General features: G+C 43.0%; 1 protein-coding gene across 1 annotated transcript in view; it reads right to left on the minus strand.

Moving 5' to 3' along the window:
- The window catches only part of LOC141112243 (solute carrier family 22 member 6-like), a 154901-nt gene that overhangs the window by 43345 nt on the left and 89185 nt on the right, over positions 1-22371 (minus strand). The window contains exon 7 of the mRNA XM_073604871.1: positions 2155-2369. Coding sequence (XP_073460972.1) covers positions 2155-2369 — 215 coding nt within the window. The remainder of the gene's footprint in view (positions 1-2154; positions 2370-22371) is intronic.

Here is a 22371-nt window from a genome sequence, read left to right on the forward strand (position 1 = left end):
GTCTTCTTACAAGACCTAAAATGAATAGTTAACCCCCTATGCTAGAATCACTATTTAGATATTTGTATATTGTGATCTTATCTCCTCTTAAAGTGGAGGGCCACCCTGAAAAAAAAATTGCACCAAAAATCCTAAAAAAATAAAAAAAAAACATTTGAAAAAAAAAAATGTTAAACTTACCCGGACCCTTGTTGCCAGGCAGTCTTCCTAATCTGCCTCTTCCTATTCCGCGGCGTGTCCTGTTCCTTGGTGAGCGGCCCCGTTGCCTTCTGGCAACTGTGTGTGTTCCCAGAAAACCACGGGGCCATTCACAGAGCGCCGCGCCGCTCGCGCATGTGCAGTAGGAAACTGGCAGTGAATCCGCAAGGCTCCATTGCCAGTTTCCCGTAGTTAGGATGGCGGTGCCGAGACCCGAGAGCCGAGGGACGGGTCGGCCTTGGGCGGCCGACATCGCGGGCACCCAGGACAGGTAAGTCTACTTATTTAAAGTCAGCAGCTACAGTGTTTGTAGCTGCTGACTTTAAAAAAAAAATTTCGCTGGCCGGAATCCCGCTTTAAGCATCTTGTCTCCATGGAAGTAAGTTTAATGTTTGTAGTCATTACTCATAACTGAGGTCCTCCAGTCTCTTTATCAGCTTTGTTGCCCTTTGTTGGACTCTCCAGTTCCAGCTCATCCTTCCTGAGAATGGTGACAGAACTGGATGGCATACTCAAGTCATAGCTGAACCTGAGTTTTGAAAAGTGGTAGAATTATAGTCTTATCTCTTGAGTAAATATCCTTTTTAATGCATGCCAATAGTTTGCTAGCCTTGCATTCTGCAGCTTGGTAAAGAAAAATCCACTTTGAAGTTGCATGTGGATTTTTCTTTGGAATCATTATATCTATGTGAACCTAAAAGCAGACATATTTTTAATTACATTTGTAGTCTTATTCTTGATTTTAATGTTGTTAAACAATAACAACTTCTGCTTTTATATCAGTGTTTTTGCTTTTTTTCTATAAGTCCGTCAAAAGGTCCATAGCTACATATTAGTTCTCTATGTGTATACATGCCTTATAAGGATGAGGGCATACAGCACACTGGGGATGATATACTAAAACTGGAGAGTGCAAAATCAGGTGCAGCTCTGCATAGAAACCAATCAGCTTCCTGTTTTTTTTTGTCAAAGCTTAATTGAACAAGCTGAAGTTAGAAGCTGATTAACTACCATGCACAGCTGCACCAGATTTAGCTCCCTCCAATTTTAGTAAATAAACTCCACAGTTTCTTATGCATTCTGTGTATTTAACAGATTCTCTCCCCAGCGAGTAACTTGCATTATATTTTTAGCCCCCAAAGTGCATTACTTTAAAATTTTCAATATTAAACTTCATTTGCCAGGTAGCTGCTCACCCCACTATTTTATTGAGATCTTTTTTTAAAGTTATATCCTGTTGTGAGGTTATTACTCTGCTTAGCTTTGTATCATCAGGAACTGAGATTGAACTACTTATTCCAACCTCAACATTATTTATAAATAAGTTAAACAGAATTGGTCCTAGAACAGAGCCTTTTGGTATCCCACCAGTCAGAAGATACGCTACCCTCTGGGTTCTCTATCCAGGTACATACACTATTGTCAATGCCAACAGACCTCATAAGCATTTATGGGATACTGTATCAAATGCTTTGGCAAATTCAGATACCCCACATCCACAGGCCTTCCTCTATCTAGATTATATGATTTTTTATCAAAAGAGTTAAAAGAAGTTAATCTTTAGATTTCTTTAAATGGTCATTCCACCCAAAGGTGATATTAGTTATGCACTGGTGGTATCTGATTGGCTTCTTATATGTCTCCAATGGAAAGATCTCGCTGCCTCTACAGGGGTTCTTCCACCTACCTTTATGTATTTCAGCACCTTCTGTTGCATTCTTATCAATAATATAAAAAAATGTAAAAATCCAACAGTCAGAGTGGGACCTCCTCATAATGGTCACATCAAGTTACAAATTTAGAAACCCAAGTGCAGATATCTCACCAATAGTGTCCCTGAAAATTTGGAAATTTTGTTGTTTTTCACAGATTGTCAGAACTAACCTACTGTAGCTTAATCCCTATTATTGATCAGGCTTTATTATATAGGAATATAGGATTTTTGCTTAAACTTACCTTCAGGAACTGCCAGACTGCAAAGTATAAGGATTCCAGACAGAATGAGGAAACCAGAGACTGCAAATCTTCTTCCAATGTAAGCAGCCAGAACCGTACTCAAGACTCTAAAAGGGAGCTCTACAGATCCAAAAACCACCTGTACAAGATAAATACTGAGGCCAAACTTCTGAACATCCATTGCCAGGGCAAAGAAGCAGAAACTACTGGAGAACCTGATGTGAAAGAAAAATAAATACCACAGGTTAATGAGAATGATTAAAACAAGAAAGATTTTTCTAATGGTTTCAACATTTTAGGTTAAAAACAAAGGGGTTTGTTGCATTCACAAGTACATGTGAAGTTACACTGCCCTGTCAAGGTGCCTCTGCAAAGTGTAGCCCCTAACCCCCATACTATCTAAGCTCCCAACATGGGCCATATACAGCATACCAGATAAAAAGTGCACACAGGTAGGGGAATCCACAGAACATTAGGAATATGTTTGTATTCATCTGTGGCTTGCCCTACTTACATGTACTTTTTCCTGTGCTGCTTAAAAACTGATCTGAGCAGATAACATTTTTGCTTTGTTAGTTAAAAACTGAATTGGTTCAGCCTAGATGACAGTAGACATATTTAAACCTTGTTCAGTTTCGTTGTTGTGCTGAGCACAAATTTATAACTCCCATTGAACCCTCCACCACTTGTGTTGAAAAGGCGCACTGAGCCAAAAAACATGCAACCTTTGAGCCCCAGTAGATAACCTAAATCTATTAACCTACATTGGTTTCCCCAAAATACTGCTTGTAGTAACACAGGAGTTTTTTCTGTATCCAGTGTCTGTATGATCAAAGCCTTAAAGTGGTTGTAAACCCATTACAATCCACTTTTAACTACAGGTAATAATAATAATAAGGCTTACCTGTAGATACCCTGGATATCTCCTAAACCTGCACGGAGATATCGCCAACGTCATCAGCACATGCTCACTGAAGCAATAGCAGATTCGTGCCGCTGCTTCAGCTAGTGTGTCGTTACCGGCGGCTCCCACGTATATGCACAGGAGTGAGGTCATCGCAGCTCTGGCCAATCACAGCGCCGGACCCTGCGATGTCCGGAAGTAACTCCGGGAGCGATGTCGCTGGCCGGAGCTGTGTACTGGGACCGCGGCGGGGGCTTCTATCTAAGGTGAGTATTTCATAATGATCTAGTATGGTATGCATACTAGCTTATTATGCCTTTGTCTTGCAGGATTTTTTTTAGTGGGTTTACAACCACTTTAAAGTGGATGTAAACCCTCAAATATACCCAGTGAAGTGAACAGCCTCGGATGATACACAGGGATTAAACAAATCTCCCTACATAAGTTTTACATGTGTATCTGCTGTACTTATCTTTATATACTGTTTAGAAAGTTCAGAACATGAAATAACTCTGTCAATAAATTGTTTATGGAAAAAAAAAGAAAGTTTAGATCGTGTTAGGAGATTTTCTTTTCCTGTTCAACACTGCAGTGAAGCCTGGGCATACAGCCAAGACAGCTGACTGGAGGAAAGGCACATAACCCCTTTCCTCATAGGTAGAGACTTTCAGCTCTGTTTGCTGAATCATTCAGGGATCTGCTAATCTAGTTATAGCATGCTCCCCAACACAAAACTCAGGCTGCTTTTATCACAGTTGATGGAGAACTTGTCAGGAGTTATCAGGCCGATAACAAAAGAAGGAGCAGGGGACAGCTATGGGACATGCTTTGAAGAGAGATAAGAAAACTCTGCAGATATATGTGCCCAGCTCAAATTTCATGAACCAGGTTTACATCCATTTTAAAGGGAACCTATCCAGAGAGAACAATGGAGGCTTTCATTGAAGACTTTCCATTATGAAAGTAGTAGATGCCTATCTGTTATGCCAATCACCAGCAGATACGAATTTCTAAATTTATTCTGCAGTTCCTGATCTGCATGCTTGTCCTAGGTCAGTGACATATGAAGTACTGAAGCAGGGGGTTAGTGTAACAGCCAGGTAACTAGCATTAGTAATGTCAGCCTCCATTTTTCTCTGAAGAAGGGTTTACTTTAAAGAAGATCAATACTTTTCCCAATCAGGACAAAACAGAAATTAGATTAAATGTGGCTTTTCCCAACAGTTTATAGCTACCTTTACTTTATTCAGTTCAGCGCCAAGCGCATAAGCATATGTTCATTACTTAGAGTTAAGGGTAAGTATGTGACTAACTCCATTTGACAGCTCTGGAGCAAACAGCATTGTCACATGGGGATTCCATACTACTGTGTAAGCAATGAACAGAGCTGCAGAATAGCAAAAGTATAAGTTACTGAGGAAGGAAACTAAAAATTAGCCTATTGCTTTGCCGTGCATTACAAATTACAGATTTGCTTTAGGGGGCCTGGACTTCAACTGACACTGCCAAAATGTGACAACTATTTTATTGCAATACATTTAGTGCTTTGTGGTTGGCTGTTTGGATTTCTCAAGCACTAAACCTGAAAGCAAATCTGTGCTTTGCTTCTGTAGAGCAAAGCAACAGGTAAGCTTTAATGTGCTTGAGGATTGGTCTTAACCCTGTGTAGGTTCCAAATAGGGCAACTCAGCACCTACACAGGGCTTTCGTTCCTTGTTTCAAAAAGCTGAACAGTGCATGGGAATGAATTAAAGATATATGCTACTCTGAATGAGGCAAAACAGAAAAACTGTTGCTGTGCCCTGCATATGAAATTACAGGTTTGCTTTAAAATAAAATACATGCTTTATTTTCTGCTATACACTCTCCAGCCAGTTCTACGGGTTATTGAATTACATCATATGGCAACAGTTTTGCAAAATCATACTCTGTGATAAAGCCAGTGAAAGGCATCTGAAGGGGCATTCTCAAAGTGGCAACTATCAGTATGCATTATTCAATGATATAAAGCTTGATGAAAGGAAGGAACATCATTGCTGTGCAACTTTTTCACTATTTGAGCAGTTCTGTGAAGCTGGAGTTCCACTTGAAAGAAAGTTTAATATTATATAAGTTATACATTTTTTGTTACTACTGGTCAGTTTCCATATTTGACTTGTTAGCCCATATAGAGTCAGTACACCCATCTACCTCTCTGGGGGCTTTATTGGTAAGATGTGCACACTTGAAGCCTTAGGTCTACAAACCTGCGTGGCCATTATGAAGGGGTTGTTGGATTGCTATATTGTTTTATACTATAGAGCAGCCTTTTTTTTTAACCAGGGTGCCCAGACACCCTGGAGTGCGTTCTGGATTCTTCAGGGGTGCCTTGGCAAAATGCCTAAAAATTTCCCAAAAACAGGTGGATCAAACCTACTTGAACAAAGCTACATTGTACTTAGTTACAACCTTCCAGCCACTGGTATCCTAACAACCAATGATGTCATTGGTTGTTAATGGGGATGTAGGGTGCCTAAACAGCATCCTTATGTGCCTCTCTCATACCTTTCCATCAGCAGTAGGGTCACATTAGCTGAGGAAGGGAGAAAAACTGAGGGAGAAGAGAAACACTGGAATACTAGTCAGTACCAGTGTGCAAAGGTGTATTTGTTTTGGAAAAATAAATCACCTCTAATGCCCCATACACACGGTCGGACTTTGTTCGGACATTCCGACAACAAAATCCTAGGATTTTTTCCGACGGATGTTGGCTCAAACTTGTCTTGCATACACACGGTCACACAAAGTTGTCGGAAAATCCGATCGTTCTAAACGCGGTGACGTAAAACACGTACGTCGGGACTATAAACGGGGCGGTAGCCTATAGCTTTCGTCTCTTCATTTATTCTGAGCATGCGTGGCACTTTGTCCGTCGGATTTGTGTACACACGATCGGAATTTCCGACAACGGATTTTGTTGTCGGAAAATTTTATATCCTGCTCTCAAACTTTGTGTGTTGGAAAACCCGATGGAAAATGTGTGATGGAGCCTACACACAGTCGGAATTTCCGACAACAAGGTCCTATCACACATTTTCCGTGGGAAAATCCGACCGTGTGTATGGGGCATAACGTTGGGTGTTGTACATGTGTGAATGTTGCTGCATTATGTTGTGTTAGCAGAAGTTTGGTGAGAGACGATTCGCGCTTTTCAGCCTTGTGCCTTTCAGTTTGTTTCTGCTTTTCAGTTTGTGCTTGTCGGTTCATATCTGTTCTTCAGTGCGTGTTGTCAGTTCGATCCTGTCTTTCAGTGAGTTCTATTTATAGTTCGCTTCTGTTTTTCAGTGCGTTCTTGTCCGTTCGTTTCTGATTTTCAGCTCGTTCTTCTAAGATCCTTTCTGATTTTCAGTGCGTTCTGTCAGTTCGTTCTGAGCAGTTCTGAACCGTTTTCTAGCCATGTTGTGGTTACGTACTCGTCGTAGAGTTCGTGCTGTTGTTGGGCTTGGTGTTGGAGTTATTGCTTTGACCCAAATCCAGTCCATGAACAGGGGGAGGAGAAGTTCATGGACCAAGAATTGGTTACTTAATCGTGACCAATTCTCTCATATGCCTTTGCTGCGGGAGCTCAAGGAGAATAATCCAGATGATTTCAGGAACTATCTCCGGATGACGGATCCCATTTTTCACCGTCTGTTGGCTTTGCTGTCCCCCTATATTACCAAGCAGGACACCTGCGTGCGGCAAGCTATCGCTCCCAAGCAAAGGCTCATCGCCACCTTGCGGTACTTGGCGATGGGGAGAAGTCTCCAGGATATCAAGTTCACGACTGGGATCTCCCCCCAGGCTCTGGGAATCATTATTCCAGAGACCTGTTCTGCTATCATTCAGGTCCTGCAGAAGGACTATATTAAGGTAAGTTTTATCCTTTTACATCACATTCTATGTATTTAATGTTTGCTAATGTATTGTATTTATTTCATCATTCCATAATTACCATGATTGTAATATGCTGTGAATGTCCTCTTTGTCCTCATGCATGCTGTAAACTTTTAATGCTCCTTTTTTGTCCTGCAAGCATATTTGCCTTCACTAACCTCCCTAGCCCTGGGCCCATACACACCTAGCCTAGTCACTTAACAATGTATTTTGTCAGCTCCATTGTAGTTCTTACCCTAAACACCCCCTAAAATGTGTATAAATGTTATTGTTGTCCTTAAATTCAGGCATAGTGCAAGAGGCTTTTTTTGGGGGGGGACAAAACTCATTTGGAATCCTCCCTCCCCCAAACCACTAAGTCAACCGATACCAATGCTCTATCTGCTGACTTTGCCAAACCCATACACACTATACCTACCTCTTTTGTGTTCATATTTATGGATGAATTCACCAAAGCATGTAGTGCAAGTGCCTGCCAGAATACTTTCAAATGGTACTGTTTAAAGTTTTGTTCTCCTATTATCTTGATAGGTAACTGCAGAATGTAAAAATGTGCTTCAATTTGGACATTGTATATTCATATTTTTGGATTATGACACTTCTTACCTGTCCAGTGGGCTACCAATAGTGTTAGTAAGGAGGGGCTGGCCAAAGTAACACACATTTTTTATGCATTCAGCTCTCAATTAAGTGGAAATGGTTACCTGTCCAAAACATCTCCCCTCCACCATAAAAGTTTTTCAATGGGCCATCAGAGGGGGTGAGGAATCTAATAAGTGGACCTTATACTTTGTCTTTAAATGCTAATTTCAATAAATGTTCTACTTATGTTGGCCAAGAATGTTTGTGTCTAATCTGCTTGCAATGTTATGTGCAAAAATACTAATTTTTATTTTCTTGTTTGACGCCACAGTTTCCGTCCAACCCACAGGAATGGCAGTCTGTGGCCTCCCAATTCGACCAGCAGTGGGACTTTCCCAACTGCGGAGGGGCAATTGATGGGAAAAACGTCCACATTGTCCCACCACCCAACTCGGGGTCATACTATTTCAACTACAAAGGGTACAGTAGTATTGTGTTGTTGGCGGTGGTGTCAGTGACTTATGAGTTTCCATATCTGGACGTGCGGAAAAATGGCTGTATGTCGGATGGAGGAGTGATCGCCCAGACTGAATTTTACAGGCTTCTCCAGAATGGCAGCTTGGGGTTGCCACCTCCAGCGCATAATGTGGCGGGCCTTCCGTTTGTCTTTGTGGTGGATGAAGTCTTTGTGCTGGGGGAACATTTGATGAGGCCGTTCCCCATGAGAACCCTGACCCCGTGCCAGAAGGGTGGTGGAAAATGCCTTTGGCATAATGGCCAGCCGGTTCCGTCTTTTCCAAATAGCCATAAATATGGCCGAATACAAACTGAACTACATAATTTTAAGCTGCTGCATTTTACATAATTTTATGCGTAAAAATGCAGCCAACTATCTGGCCTCAGTTGTGATTGAGGCCGACTCACTGGCAGAAACAATGACTGCGCTTGAAGCTGGCCATCCTGGCTTGCCCCCCAAAGCGCTTGCGAAGTACGGCAAAGCTATCTGGAGTATTTCGTGGGTAGGGGGGTAATTGATTTGCCAGAGAATCTGTAAGCTCTTTCTAATAAATTTTATTGTGAAAAACTAAACTCATATTTCATTCATCTCCTAGGTTCTCCAATGGCCTTTTATTTTTAGCCATTTTCTTCAATAGTGCAAAGGCTTATTTGATACATGAGGTGACAATCTCTTCTTTAGCTAACTATTATGTTCTGTTGTGCTATGGGTCTGCTACACACACACACAGTGTTTTTGTTGTTAATGTATGTAATGCATTAATGATAAAAATAATCATCCTTTTAAACTCCATGAACTATTGCTTGTAGTCCCTAAAATTGTCTGATTTAGGCAAATTTAACAGCACAGTGGGGGTTATTTACTAAAGGCAAATCCACTTTGCACTACAAGTGCACTTGAAAGTGCACTGTAAGTACACTTGTAATGCAAAGTGGATTTGCCTTTAGTAAATACCCCCTATTGTCCCTGTAACTACACCAACTTACTTTAAAAAATGATATTGAGCATTGAAAGAAGAAGCCACACATTGTTGAGTATAAAACATTTTACTCCAAGCACATTCACGTGTGCGTTATAAAAGGGTTTTTTAACAAACCAACATCTTTTGTTTGACAGTAGATATAGCATTTATGGTGGCTAAACAGACATGTTTAAAACCATAACATACACATCCTCAACTCAGGAATTTACAAAGTTCAACTTTGATAAAGTGAAGGCCATATGAGACAGTGGGGTTGATTTACTAAACCTGGAGAGTGCAAAATTTGGTGCAGCTCTGCATAGAAGCCAATCAGCTTCCAGAGTTTTTTGTAAAAGCTTAATTGAAGAAGCTGAAGTTAGAAGCTGATTGGCTCCCATGCGCAGCTGCACCAGATTTTGCACTCTCCAGTTTTAGTAAATCAACCCCAGTATGTCAAAACTGTGTTGATTTTGCCTTCATCAGATGGGGTGATCTCACCCCTGTAAAAGCCAAATTTTGAAGATGCACACAAATTGGGACTCAAAATGTGAATTTCCCTCATAATCCCATGCCTAAAATGTGTATCTTTTTCCTACATCTATTTTTCGAAAGCCACAAAATACACAGTGTGTCAACATGTGCTATCTGCCACCATGGGATATCAAGGTACGCGTTTTGTGGATGCAACTCCTTCCTCGCAACTAAAGTAGGTGAGAGGAAGGGGTTGCACACCCAAAACATGTCCATTGATCCCCCATGATGTGAGCTAGCACATGTTGACACACTGGGCCTTATTTCATAAAGGACAATCCACTTTGCCCTACAAGTGCACTTTCAAGTGCACTTACATTGCACTTGTAGTGCAAAGTGGTTTGGCTTTTTTGAAAAAAGGCCCAGTGTGTCAACATGTGCTAGCTCCCATCATGGGGGATCAATGGACGTGTTTCAGGGGTGCAACACTTTCCTCTCACCTACTTTAGTTGCGAGGAAGAGGTTGCACCCACAAAACGTGTACATTGATATCCTATGCTGGGAGATAGCACATGTTGTTGATAGCACACTGTGTGCAGCTTCAAAATTTGGCTTTGCAATTACTTTAAAACTTTTAAAAAACAAAAAATAATAACGACAAAATTTACAGTTTTTTTGGTGGTTTTAGATTTTTGGCTAAAACATCAATGATGTTGGTCAGTCTTTTTTGAACATCAGTGATATTTTGCTTGACCTTCTCTAAATCCCAGTAGCCAATCCCCTGACGACGTCCTATAGTGACAAAACGCGTAGGGTGGGCCTGTGATACTGACGTCATCACGTTTTGCCTTTTTGGAGATAGATGGTATACCGAGCAGCAGGCAAAGAAAGCCCGAGCAGACGCGGCGACTTTGATTTATTGATACACAGCGTGTATATGAGCTTCATCTTGTAAGTGCAATCTTTTTATACCTCAATAAACTATCCTTTACATACTGCACTTTGGGCACTATTCTTTGTTTATGTCTCTGAGTGCCAAGGATTCAGCAGTTTGGGACGCCCACATAGGTTTTTGGGAGACCGAATTCCTAGAGCTCGGTGAGACCGCTGTTGTGGTCATTTTTGCGGGTAAGGAGACTACATGCTCACTTTGGGTGAAAAGCTTGCCTGGAGGAAGGGCCCCTTATCTTTCCATGGTTTTGTGTTTCCATCATACCTCTTCACCTGCATGGACTTCTTTTGTATGGTTTTTTGAACATTGTTCAATTTTTTTGAACATTGTTCAATTTATTTGGGACTTTATATATTCACTTTTTATTGTCACCAATTTTTTTGAATATGTTTTTTTTTCCACTGTTTGTTTTTTCATAGAACATTGATTTCATTCGCTTGAACAATTTTTTGTGAACTCACTTATATATTTTTCTTGGGATATTTTCTGGCAATGTAATATTGATGTTTGGATTATTTGCTACCTATAGAGTTTAACATTGCATGTATCAGTTTTTAAACCTATATGCATCATTGGTTTGCAGTCTCTCAAATTTAGGTATTGAGATCCTGCTTTACTTTTCCACACATTTTTCAGGATTTTCACCACTTCTGAATATTTGAAAGAAATTTTCAATTGTTTTATTTTCAAACATACACTGTTACTAGCGCTGCACCCACCCCATGTTTTTCACAGATTTGAGTTTTTGTATTTAGGACTTTTGGTGCCGGCAGCTTTTTTATTTGATTTATTTCAAATGTTTTATTTTAATTGTCATTAAGCGCAGAATTAACCGTTTGGTTTTCTTATTACTTCTCTAAATCCTGATTGCACACCATTATCTCACTGATGAAGTGAGTTTCTTCTTCCACAATATCAACATCACCTAAAAATAAAAAAACACACCATGTATTATAAATATGCAGGCATACATCTATTATCTGAAGCTATGGTCTCAGACACTGACCTGTTGTGGTCACCATTTTGACCACTTCCTGAACCTCTGCATCCACATCATCAGGTTGTGTGCTGAGTTCCCCTTCTTCAGGAGGTGTGGGGTTCGTGGTGTCCTCAGATGTCACAATTCTTTTCTCCCCTATGTGAATACAAAAAAGGTATGATTAGCAGACAGATATTTGAGGCGAGAAATAGTAATATAAAACATTGCTTGGAAGTGTCTTCCAATTGTCTGTTTTGGCAGACTTCCAAGCTGAAGACATGATTTTTTCCCTTTCCAAAGCAATACTTACCTGTTTTGTGCAAGTTTCACACATGGAGAGACCCCTAGTATCCACTTGAGCACCTGCGTGGGACACCATAAAAAGGTTGTTATGGTGTCCCACACTAGTGCTCCTGCGTCCAGATGTGTAAACAGCTACTGAGTGTCCTCTCCTTACATTGAATCAAGTTGGCATTTCATTATAGTTTTAAACACATCTAGACAACAATGTAATAAACTTCTTTTAATCCAAATAGGCAAGAACAAATGTAGTTAACCTGCATCTGCCAAAAACATTGTATTAGTGGTCGAACGAACAATGTTTAATACGAACGATTACTGTGCCCATTAGGGATGAGCTTTCTGTTCGGGTTGAACATGAGTTTGACTCGAACATTGGCTGTTCGCCCGTTCGTCGAAAACCAAACATTATGGGCCATTTGCGCCAAATTTGAGCGGCACGTAACAGCCCATAATGCACTGCGGGAGCACAGTGCATTGCTGTATGATGATTGACCAGAGCATGCAGCATGACCTGCATACTTTGGTCAATCACAGCGCCCTCAGCTAAGAGAGCCATAATTGGCCAAAGGCAGCGTGCCTTTGGCCAATCATGGCTCAGGGGGACTAAGTCCACGGCTCACACTATATAAGGCTGCCTGCACGTCGGCCTCGTGTAGTGTGTCATTGGCGTGGACGGAGAGAGAGTGTCATTTAGATTGAGCAGGCAGGCAGATTATTCAGTTAGCTGCAGTGTATTTAATATATATATATATATATATATATATATATATATATATATATATATATATATACAGACAGTCTTGTATATATAATATATATATATATATATATATATATATATATATATATATATATATATATATATATATATCCACTGTATCCAGTTTAGCTAGATCTGACTGTAGTCCGTTCTTGGTGTACTGTTTCTAATATACTTCAGGCAGGCAGGTGATTCAGTTAGCTGCAGTGTATTTAATATATATATATATATATATATATATACAGATAGTCTCGTATATCTATATCAACTGCATACAGTTTAGCTATGTCTCACTGCAGGCCGTTCCTGTTGTACTGTTTCTACTATACTTCAGGCAGGCAGGTGATTCAGTTAGCTGCAGTGTATTTAATATATATACAGATAGTCTCGTTTATATATCTACTGCATACAGTTTAGCTATATCTCACTGCAGGCCGTTCCTGGTATACTGTTTCTAATATACTTCTAGCAGGCAGGTGATTCAGTTAGCTGCAGTGTATTTAATATATATATACAGATAGTCTCCTATATATACAGGATCTCACAAAAGTGAGTACACCCCTCACATTTTTGTAAATATTTTATTATATCTTTTCATGTGACAACACTGAAGCTGAAGAAATGACACTTTGCTACAATGTAAAGTAGTGAGGGTACAGCTTGTTTTACAGTGTAAATTTGCTGTCCCCTCAAAAGAACTCAACACACATCCATTAATGTCTAAACCGCTGGCAACAAAAGTGAGTACACCCCTAAGTGAAAATGTCCAAATTGGGACCACAGTGTCAATATTTTGTGTGGCCACCATTATTTTCCAGCACTGCCTTAACCCTCTTGGGCATGGAGTTCACCAGAGCTTCACAGGTTGCCACTGGAGTCCTCCTCTTCTACTCCTCTATGACGACATCATGGAGCTGGTGGATGTTAGAGACCTTGTGCTCATCCACCTTCAATTTGAGTATGCGCCACAGATGCTTAATAGGGTTTAGGTCTGGAGACATGCTTGGCCAGTCCATCACCTTTACCCTCAGCTTCTTTAGCAAGGCAGTGGTCGTCTTGGAGGTGTGTTTGGGGTCATTATGTTGGAATACTGCCCTGCGGTCCAGTCTCCGAAGGGAGGGGATCATGCTCTGCTTCAGTATGTCACAGTACATGTTGGCATTCATGGTTCCGTCAATGAACTGTACCTCCCAGTACCAGCAGCACTCATGCAGCCCCAGACCATGACACTCCCACCAACATGCTTGACTGCAGGCAAGACACACTTGTCTTTGTACTCCTCACCTGGTTGCTGCCCCACACGCTTGACACCATCTAAACCAAATAAGTTTATCTTGGTCTCATTGGACCACAGGACATGGTTCCAGTAATCCATGTCCTTAGTCTGCCTGTGTTCAGCAAACTGTTTACGGGCTTTCTTGTGCATCATCTTTAGAAGAGGCTTCCTTCTGGGACAACAGCCATACAGACCAATTTGATGCAGTATGCGGCATATGGTCTGAGCACTGACAGACTGACCCCCCACCCCTTCAAACTCTGCGGCAATTCTGGCAGCACTCATACGTCTATTTCCCAAATACAACCTCTGCATATGACGCTGAGCATGTGCACTCAACTTCTTAGGTCGACCATGGCAAGGCCTGTTCTGAGTGGAACCTGTCCTGTTAAACCTCTGTATGGTCTTTGCCACCGTGCTGCACCTCAGTTTCAGGGTCTTGGCAATCTTCTTATAGCCTAGGCCATCTTTATGTAGAGCAACAATTCTTTTTTTCAGATCCTCAGAGAGTTCTTTGCCATGAGGTGCCATGTTGAACTTCCAGTGACCAGTATGAGAGAGTGAGAGCGATAACACCAAATTTAACACACCTGCCCCCATTCACACCTGAGATGGTGTAACACTATCGAGTCACATGACGCCTGGAAGGAAAAATAGGTAATTGGGCCCAATTTGGACATTTTCACTGTGTTCATTTACATTGGGTTTGTACTCACTTTTGTTGCCAGAGGTTTAGACATTAATGAATGTGTGTTGAGTTATTTTGAAGGGACAGCAAATTTACACTGTTATAAAAGCTGTACACTCACTACTTTACATTGTAGCAAAGTGTCATTTCTTCAGTGTTGTCACATGAAAAGATATAATAAAATATTTACAAAAATGTGAGGGGTGTACTCACTTTTGTGAGATACTGTATATATTCACTGCATACAGTTTAGCTATATCTCACTGCAGGCCGTTCCTGGTGTACTGTTTCTAGTATACTTCTGGCAGGCAGGTTATTTAGTTAGCTGCAGTGTATTTAATATATATATATACAACTCTTGTATATACAGTATATATCCACTGTATCAGGTTTAGCTATATCTGACTGCAGGCCGTTCCTGGTGTACTATTTCTAATATACTTCAGGCAGTGTACACAGTACACAGTGCTGTACACTCATAGTGCAGTTGCTCATACTTTTCTGGTGGTCAATACAGTACACCCATAGTTGTTATTACACTCCTGTTGGTGTACACAGTACCGTGCACCCCTAGTGCAGTTGCTACTACTTTCCTGGTGGTGTACACAATACATACAGTGCATCCATAGTTGTTATTAAACTTCCGTTTGTGTACACGGTACCGTGCACCCCTAGTGCAGTTGCTACTACTTTCCTGGTGGTGTACACAATACATACAGTGCACCCATAGTTGTTATTAAACTTCTGTTGGTGTACACAGTACCGTGCACCCCTAGTGCAGTTGCTACTACTTTCCTGGTGGTGTACACAATACATACAGTGCACCTATAGTTGTTATTAAATTTCTGTTGGTGTACACAGTACCGTGCACCCCTAGTGCAGTTGCTACTACTTTCCTGGTGGTGTACACAATACATACAGTGCACCCATAGTTGTTATTAAACTTCTGTTGGTGTACACAGTATGTGCACCCCTAGTGCAGTTGCTACTACTTTCCTGGTGGTATACACAATACATACAATGAACCCATAGTTGTTATTACACTTCTGTTGGTGTAAACAGTACCGTGCACCCCTAGTGCAGTTGCTACTACTTTCCTGGTGGTGTACACAATACATACAGTGTACCCATAGTTATTATTATACTTCTGTTGGTGTATACAGTACCATGCACCCCTAGTGCAGTTGCTACTACTTTCCTGGTGGTGTACACAATACATACAGTGTACCCATAGTTATTATTAAACTTCTGTTGGTGTACACAGTACCGTGCACCCCTAGTGCAGTTGCTACTACTTTCCTGGTGGTGTACACAATACATACAGTGTACCCATAGTTGTTATTATACTTCTGTTGGTGTACACAGTACTGTGCACCCCTAGTGCAGTTGCTACTACTTTCTTGGTGGTGTACACAGTACACAATACAGTGTAGTGTTTTTTTGCTAAACAACATTTATAGCATGTCCGGAAGGCCACCAAGAAGAGGCAGACACTCACAGGCCACTAAAAGAGGGCAAGCAGGCTCTGTGTCTATAGTCGACAGTGCTGGTCATGGACACGGTGCATCCTCAGCACATGGCCGTGGGGCACGCTTGTCCTTTTTTCCTGCAGCTGGCTGTGTTATTGAGCCATAACATGCAGAAGAGTTGGTGGAATGTATAACAAAGCCGTCCTCATCCTCTTCATCCTCTGTCACCCAGGCTCAGAGTAGTTTGTCTGCCAATGCAGCTGCCAAAGCAGCCTATCTCATCGGCTCCATGTCAACAGTCACTCCTTCCCTAGCCCCACCATCATGCACGGAGGATCTCCCTGAACTATTCAACCACTGTGTCGGGTACATGCTGCAGGAGGATGCACAGAGGTTTGAAGGCTCCGATGATGGTACCCAGGTTGAGGAAGGGAGTAACGTCAGCCTAGAGAGGGGGGGCGCCCAAGGAGGTCAAGAAACTGGCAGTCATGTTCCCCCAGCTGCAGCATACTGCCAAGTTTGCTCCAGTGACGAGGAGGTAGGGGATGATGAGGTCACTGACTCAACTTGGGTGCCTGATAGAAGAGAGGAGGAGGAGGCACATCTCCAACGAGGTAGGATGCCCTCCAGGGGGCAGCTTAAGGGCAGCCACCCTATTGCATCACACCGCAGAGGGAAGCAGGTGCAGGGCGCTGCTAACTCCCCACATATTTTGAAAAGTTATTTAGTGTGGGCCTTTTTTGACACGTGTGCAGCAGATCGCACCGTTGCTGTTTGCAACATATGTCTGAAGCGTATCAAACGTGGCCAAAACAGCAGCCCCTTGGGCACCACATGCTTGACCAGACATATGACGACCTCCCATGCAGTCCGTTGGCAACAGCACTTAAAAGACCCACATCAAAGAACAAGGCGGACCTCTCCTTGATCCTTATCAGTTGGGTTCTCCAACCCCATTATACCTCCAGTCCTCTCAGAAACCTACACTGAGAGGAATGAAGGTATAGCAATAGGTGTCCCAAGTACTTGCAGCCAATCTGCTATCAGTACACCTCCATCTGATTTTAGCAGGCAAATTTCCCTACCCCAGTTGCTAAATCGTCTAAAGAAATTTGGTCCCAGCTATCCACATGCTCAGCGTCTGAATGCTAGCTTCGCCAAATTGCTAGCACTGTAACTGCTGCCTTTTCAGCTGGTAGACTCTGCCCCCTTTCGTGAATTTGTGGAATGTGCAGTACCTCAGTGGCAGATTCCCAAACGCCATTTCTTTTCACGGAAGGCCATTCTGGCTCTCTACCAGCATGTGGAAGGCAATGTCTTGGCCTCGTTGGACAGGGTGGTCAGCAGTAAGGTGCATATTACTGGTGACTTATGGTCCAGCAGGCATGGACAGGGACATTACCTTTCTTTCACGACACACTGGGTAACTCTGCTGGCAGCTGGGAAGGATGCAGGACAGGGTTCAGTATTGTTGGAGCTTGTTCCACCACCACGCATCCAAAATGCTAGTGGTGATTCTACCACAGCTCTCTCCTCCACCCCTCCTCTTATTTTTCTATGACCTCTTCCTCTGCAGATTTCTCCTCTGAACCAGCATTGCTCCGTAGGCGTTCAAGGGGCTACGCAAGCACTCAGGCCATGCGGTGCTTGAGTTGGTCTGCTTAGGGGACAGGAGCCACACTGCCATGCCAGCTTCAGCCAGGAATGGTTGTATGCAACAATGGCACCAACCTCCTCTCCGCCCTCCGACAGGGACACTTGACCCATGTTCCCTGTTTGACTCACACCCTGAATTTGGTGGTGCAGTGGTTCTTGAGCAGGTACCCGGGCTTACAGGATCTCCTGAGGCAGGCCAGGAAAGTCTGTGGTCATTTCTGCCAGTCATATAATGCCAGTGCTCGGCTGGCTAACATTCAAAGAGAATGCAACCTGGCCAAGAACCGCCTCATTTGTGACATGCCCACTAGGTGGAACTCAACGTTGGCAATATTGCAGCGGCTGTACACGCAGCAGACGGTCATCAATGAGTACCTGTGTGAGTATGGCACCAGGACAGGGTCAGGGGAGCTTGGCTTTTTTTTCGCCAGTGGCTACTGATCAAGGATGCATGCACTGTCCTGTCACCATTTGAGGAGGCCACGAAAATGGTGAGCAGTGACAGTGCATGCATCAGTGATACTGTCCCTCTTGTCTTCCTGTTGGAGCACACGCTTCATGGAATAATAGATAGGGCACTTGAGGTAGAACAGCAGGAGGAAGAGGAGGACTTCCTTACCTCTCAAGGCCCCCTTTATCCAGATACTAGTATTCCTGCAGGCCCGCCGATCACACAGGAAGAAGAAGAGGAGGAGGGGGAGGAGGAGGATTGTGTCAGCATGGAGGTGGAGGATAACACTCAGCATTAGCAGCAGTCTTCAAGGGATCGTTTTCAGTCCCCAGAAACCCATGGAGTTGTAGGTGACTGGGAGGAGATGGTTGAGGATCATGTGCTCCTTAGTGACCCAGAGGACTCAGGATCGAATGCTTGATCCACGTTACAAGGGTAAGGTTGCAGAATTTATCCAGCCACAAAGGGAGCAAAGGATGAAACATCTTCAGGAGGCCTTGCAGAAAGGTTTGTGCAATGCGTTTCCAGAGCCCTGGAGTTTACAATTTCCTGGTGCTGGACAACGTGTTGCTGAAGCTTCCTTCAGTCACAGAAAGAGGAGAAGGTGGCCGGCTGACCGATGCCTTCAGGCAGTTCTTCAGTCCTCAGCACCCAGGTCTGATTGGTTCCAGCAACCATCGCCAGCGTCTGAATTCCAAGATCAGACTTGGAGACCTTTCCACCAGAACATCCACTGGGTTACTGGGTCTTTAGGATGGACCACTGGCCAGAGCTTGCTAAATATTCAATTGAGCTACCGGCCTGCCCTGCATCCAGCATTCTTTCTGAAAACACATTCAGTGCTGCTGGGGGCTTTGTAACCGATCACAGAGTGTGCCTGTCCACAGACTCTGTTGATCGGCTCACATTCATAAAAATGAATCAGTCTTGGATCACCAGCTACCAAGCACCTGATGCTGATGTAACCGTTTTATTTTTCTATGGATGTGGGATCCCTTGAAGACTGCATATGCTGAGTGACTATCCTATTATGCTGATTGACTATCCTATTCCTTCTCAATTTTCATAATGATAGCTTCTAAGAATATTTTAGGTTCAGGGCACCACCACCACTACCTAAGGCCCAATTTTTCTGCCCCTGTTTAACAGGGGCGCGTAATTACAATTTTTGAATAAATATTTAATAGCAGGGCTCGTTGATGCGCTCAACAAGAGTATCTGTGAGCGATTGCAGTGTTGTGGCACCACCACCACTACCTGAGGCCCAATTTTTCTGCTCCTGTTTAACAGGGGCGCGTAATTACAATTTAGATCTAATATTTCACAGCAGGGCCTGTTCCTGCGCTCAACAAAAGTATCTGTGAGGCTTTACAGTGTTGTGCCACCACCACCACCACCGTCTAAGGCCCAATTTTTCTGCCCCTGTATAACAAGGGCATGTAATTACAATTCTTTTAATAATATTTCACAGCAGGGCCCATTCCAGCGCCCACCAAGAGTAACTGTGAGGGCCTACAGCGTTCTGGTACAACCAACACCTAAGGCTCAATTTTCCGCAGAGTGTATAGGGCAGACCTTATACTATATACAGGCGGTCCCCTATTTTCAAACATCCGACTTACAAACGACTCCTACTTACAAATGGAGGGAAACAACAGGGAGTGAGAGGAAATCTACCCCTAGGAAGGGAAATTCTCTCCTGTAAGAGTTAATATGGGAAAAAGGTGTCTCCACTGCTTTATCGCCAATCCTTGTTTCCCTAATAACCCCAAATTTTCAAAATCCAATTGTCATTGGGACAGAAAGTGAGGTGATCTTCTGACCAGGGGCACAGACAGCAAAAAAAAGTTACAGGGGTGATAACCCTGCCCCATATTATCCAAAAAGCTTAAAAATAGATTTTTGGGCTGGAGCTACACTTAAAAAATGTACCTGTTCCAAATTACAAACAGATTTGTACTTAACTTAACAACAAACCTACAGTCCCTATCTTGTTTGAAACCCGGGGACCGCCTGTATACTGCTGTTAAGAGTATATAGGGCCTGGGGGCCCCACACCCCTCCGGGCTGCCGTCATATGACGTCTTTTCTTCCTGAGCCTCTAGGGGCCACGTCGCTAGGCATCCGTGCTCCCGATGCGCGTGCCCGGCGGCCACGATGTTCGCCAGGCACCCGCGATTTCCCGTGAACACAGCAGGACTGTAAACACACAGATCCATGTCCTGTCAGAGGAGAGACCGATGGTGTGTTCCCAGTACAGAGGAACACCGATCGGTTTCCTCCCCTTGTGAGTCCCCGCCCCCTACAGTTAGAATCACTCCCTAGGAAACATAATAAACCCCTCGATCACTCCCTAGTGTTAACCCCTTCCCTGCCAGTCACATTTACATAGTAATCAGTGCATTTTTTATAGCACTGATCGCTGTATAAATGTGAATGGTCCCAAAAGAGTGTCAAAAGTGTCCGAAGTGTCCGCCGCAATATCGCAGTCACGATAAAAATCGCAGATCACCGCCATTACTAGTAAAAAAAAAAAAAAATAACAATAAGGGAAATTCTCTCCTGTAATGCCGCGTACACACGGTCGGACTTTACAGCTACAAAAGTCCGACAGCCCGTCTGACAGACTTTCGACAGACTTTCGATGGACTTTTGGCGGACTTTCAACAGACTTTCTAACGACAGTACTTGCCTACACACGATCACACCAAAGTCCGATGGATTCGTACGTGATGACGTACACCGGACTAAAATAAGGAAGTTGATGGCCAGTAGCCAATAGCTGCCCTAGCGTAGGTTTTTGTCCATCAGACTAGCATACAGACGAGCGGATTTCTGGGTCCGGCGGAGTTACGACGTAAAGATTTGAAGCATGTTCCAAATCTAACGTCATATGACGTCTTTTCTTCCTGAGCCTCTAGAGGGCGCGAGCGCCACCGGCGGCGCAAGCCTGCCGCGTCGCTAGGCATCCGTGCTCCCGATGCGCGCGCCTGGCGGCCGCAATGTCCGCCGGGCACCCGTGTTTTTCCGTGAACACAGCAGGACCGTGGATCTGTGTGTGTAAACACACAGATCCACGTCCTGTCAGAGGAGAGACCGATGGTGTGTTCCCAGTACAGAGGAGCATCGATCGGTTTCCTCCCCTTGTGAGTCCCCGCCCCCTACAGTTAGAATCACTCCCTAGGAAACATAATAAATCCCTCGATCACTCCCTAGTGTTAACCCCTTCCCTGCCAGTCACATTTACACAGTAATCAGTGCATTTTTTATAGCACTGATCGCTGTATAAATGTGAATGGTCCCAAAAGAGTTTCAAAAGTGTCCGCCGCAATATCGCAGTCACGATAAAAATTGTAGATCGCCGCCATTACTAGTAAAAAAAAAAAAATAACAATAAAAATGCCATAAATGTATCCCCTATTTTGTAGACGCTATAACTTTTGCGCAAACCAATCAATATACGCTTATTGCGATTTTTTTTTTACCAAAAAGATGTAGAAGAATACATATCGGCCTAAACTGAGGAAAAAAATGTGTTTTTTTTTTTTTTTAAATGGGATATTTATTATAGCAAAAAGTAAAATTATCACTTTTTTTTGTTTATAGCGCAAAAAAAAAAAACACAGAGGTGATCAAATACCACCAAAAGAAAACTCTATTTGTGGGGAAAAAAATTATCAAAATTTCATATGGGTACAGTGTTGCATGACCGTGCAATTGTCATTCAAAATGTAACAGCGCTGAAAGCTGAAAATTGATCTGGGCAGGAAGGGGGTCAAATGCCCTGTATTGAAGTGGTTAAAGGAATATTTCATTTTTATTGTTTCACTTTAAGCATTATTAAAATCACTGCTCCCGAAAAATCGTTCGTTTTTAAAACTTTTAATTTTTTTGGGGGGGGGGGGGGCCTGGTGTGGCCGCTTGAACATACTGCTCGGCAGACAGCCAGCTCGCCGGAGCATTTAACGACCGTCCAGCACCCTATATAACAGCAAATATACCCTACATCAGGTCGGGCATCCCTCCGCTACATGACCCGAAAATGAAAGGACCGGAATCCAAAAAGAAGAGTGATGGATTTCCAGGCTACCAAAACCTAAACACATCCCCGCTCATTTGCCCAGGGATACCATAGCCCTCATTTTTTTCCTACCAAAGAGAAACTAATGGCGGCCTTTAGACATGCTGATCAACTACCAGATCACTTGCAGATGCTCTCGCTGTTCATTGACCTATCTGCGCACACCACGTAGCAACGCAGACAACTAGCCACCATAACGTAACCTCTGAGGAACCACCACATCTCATACCAATGGAGGTACCCGGCGAAACT

This window comes from Aquarana catesbeiana, linkage group LG11, assembly GCF_042186555.1.
Source record: "Aquarana catesbeiana isolate 2022-GZ linkage group LG11, ASM4218655v1, whole genome shotgun sequence".
Classification (NCBI taxonomy): domain Eukaryota; kingdom Metazoa; phylum Chordata; class Amphibia; order Anura; family Ranidae; genus Aquarana; species Aquarana catesbeiana.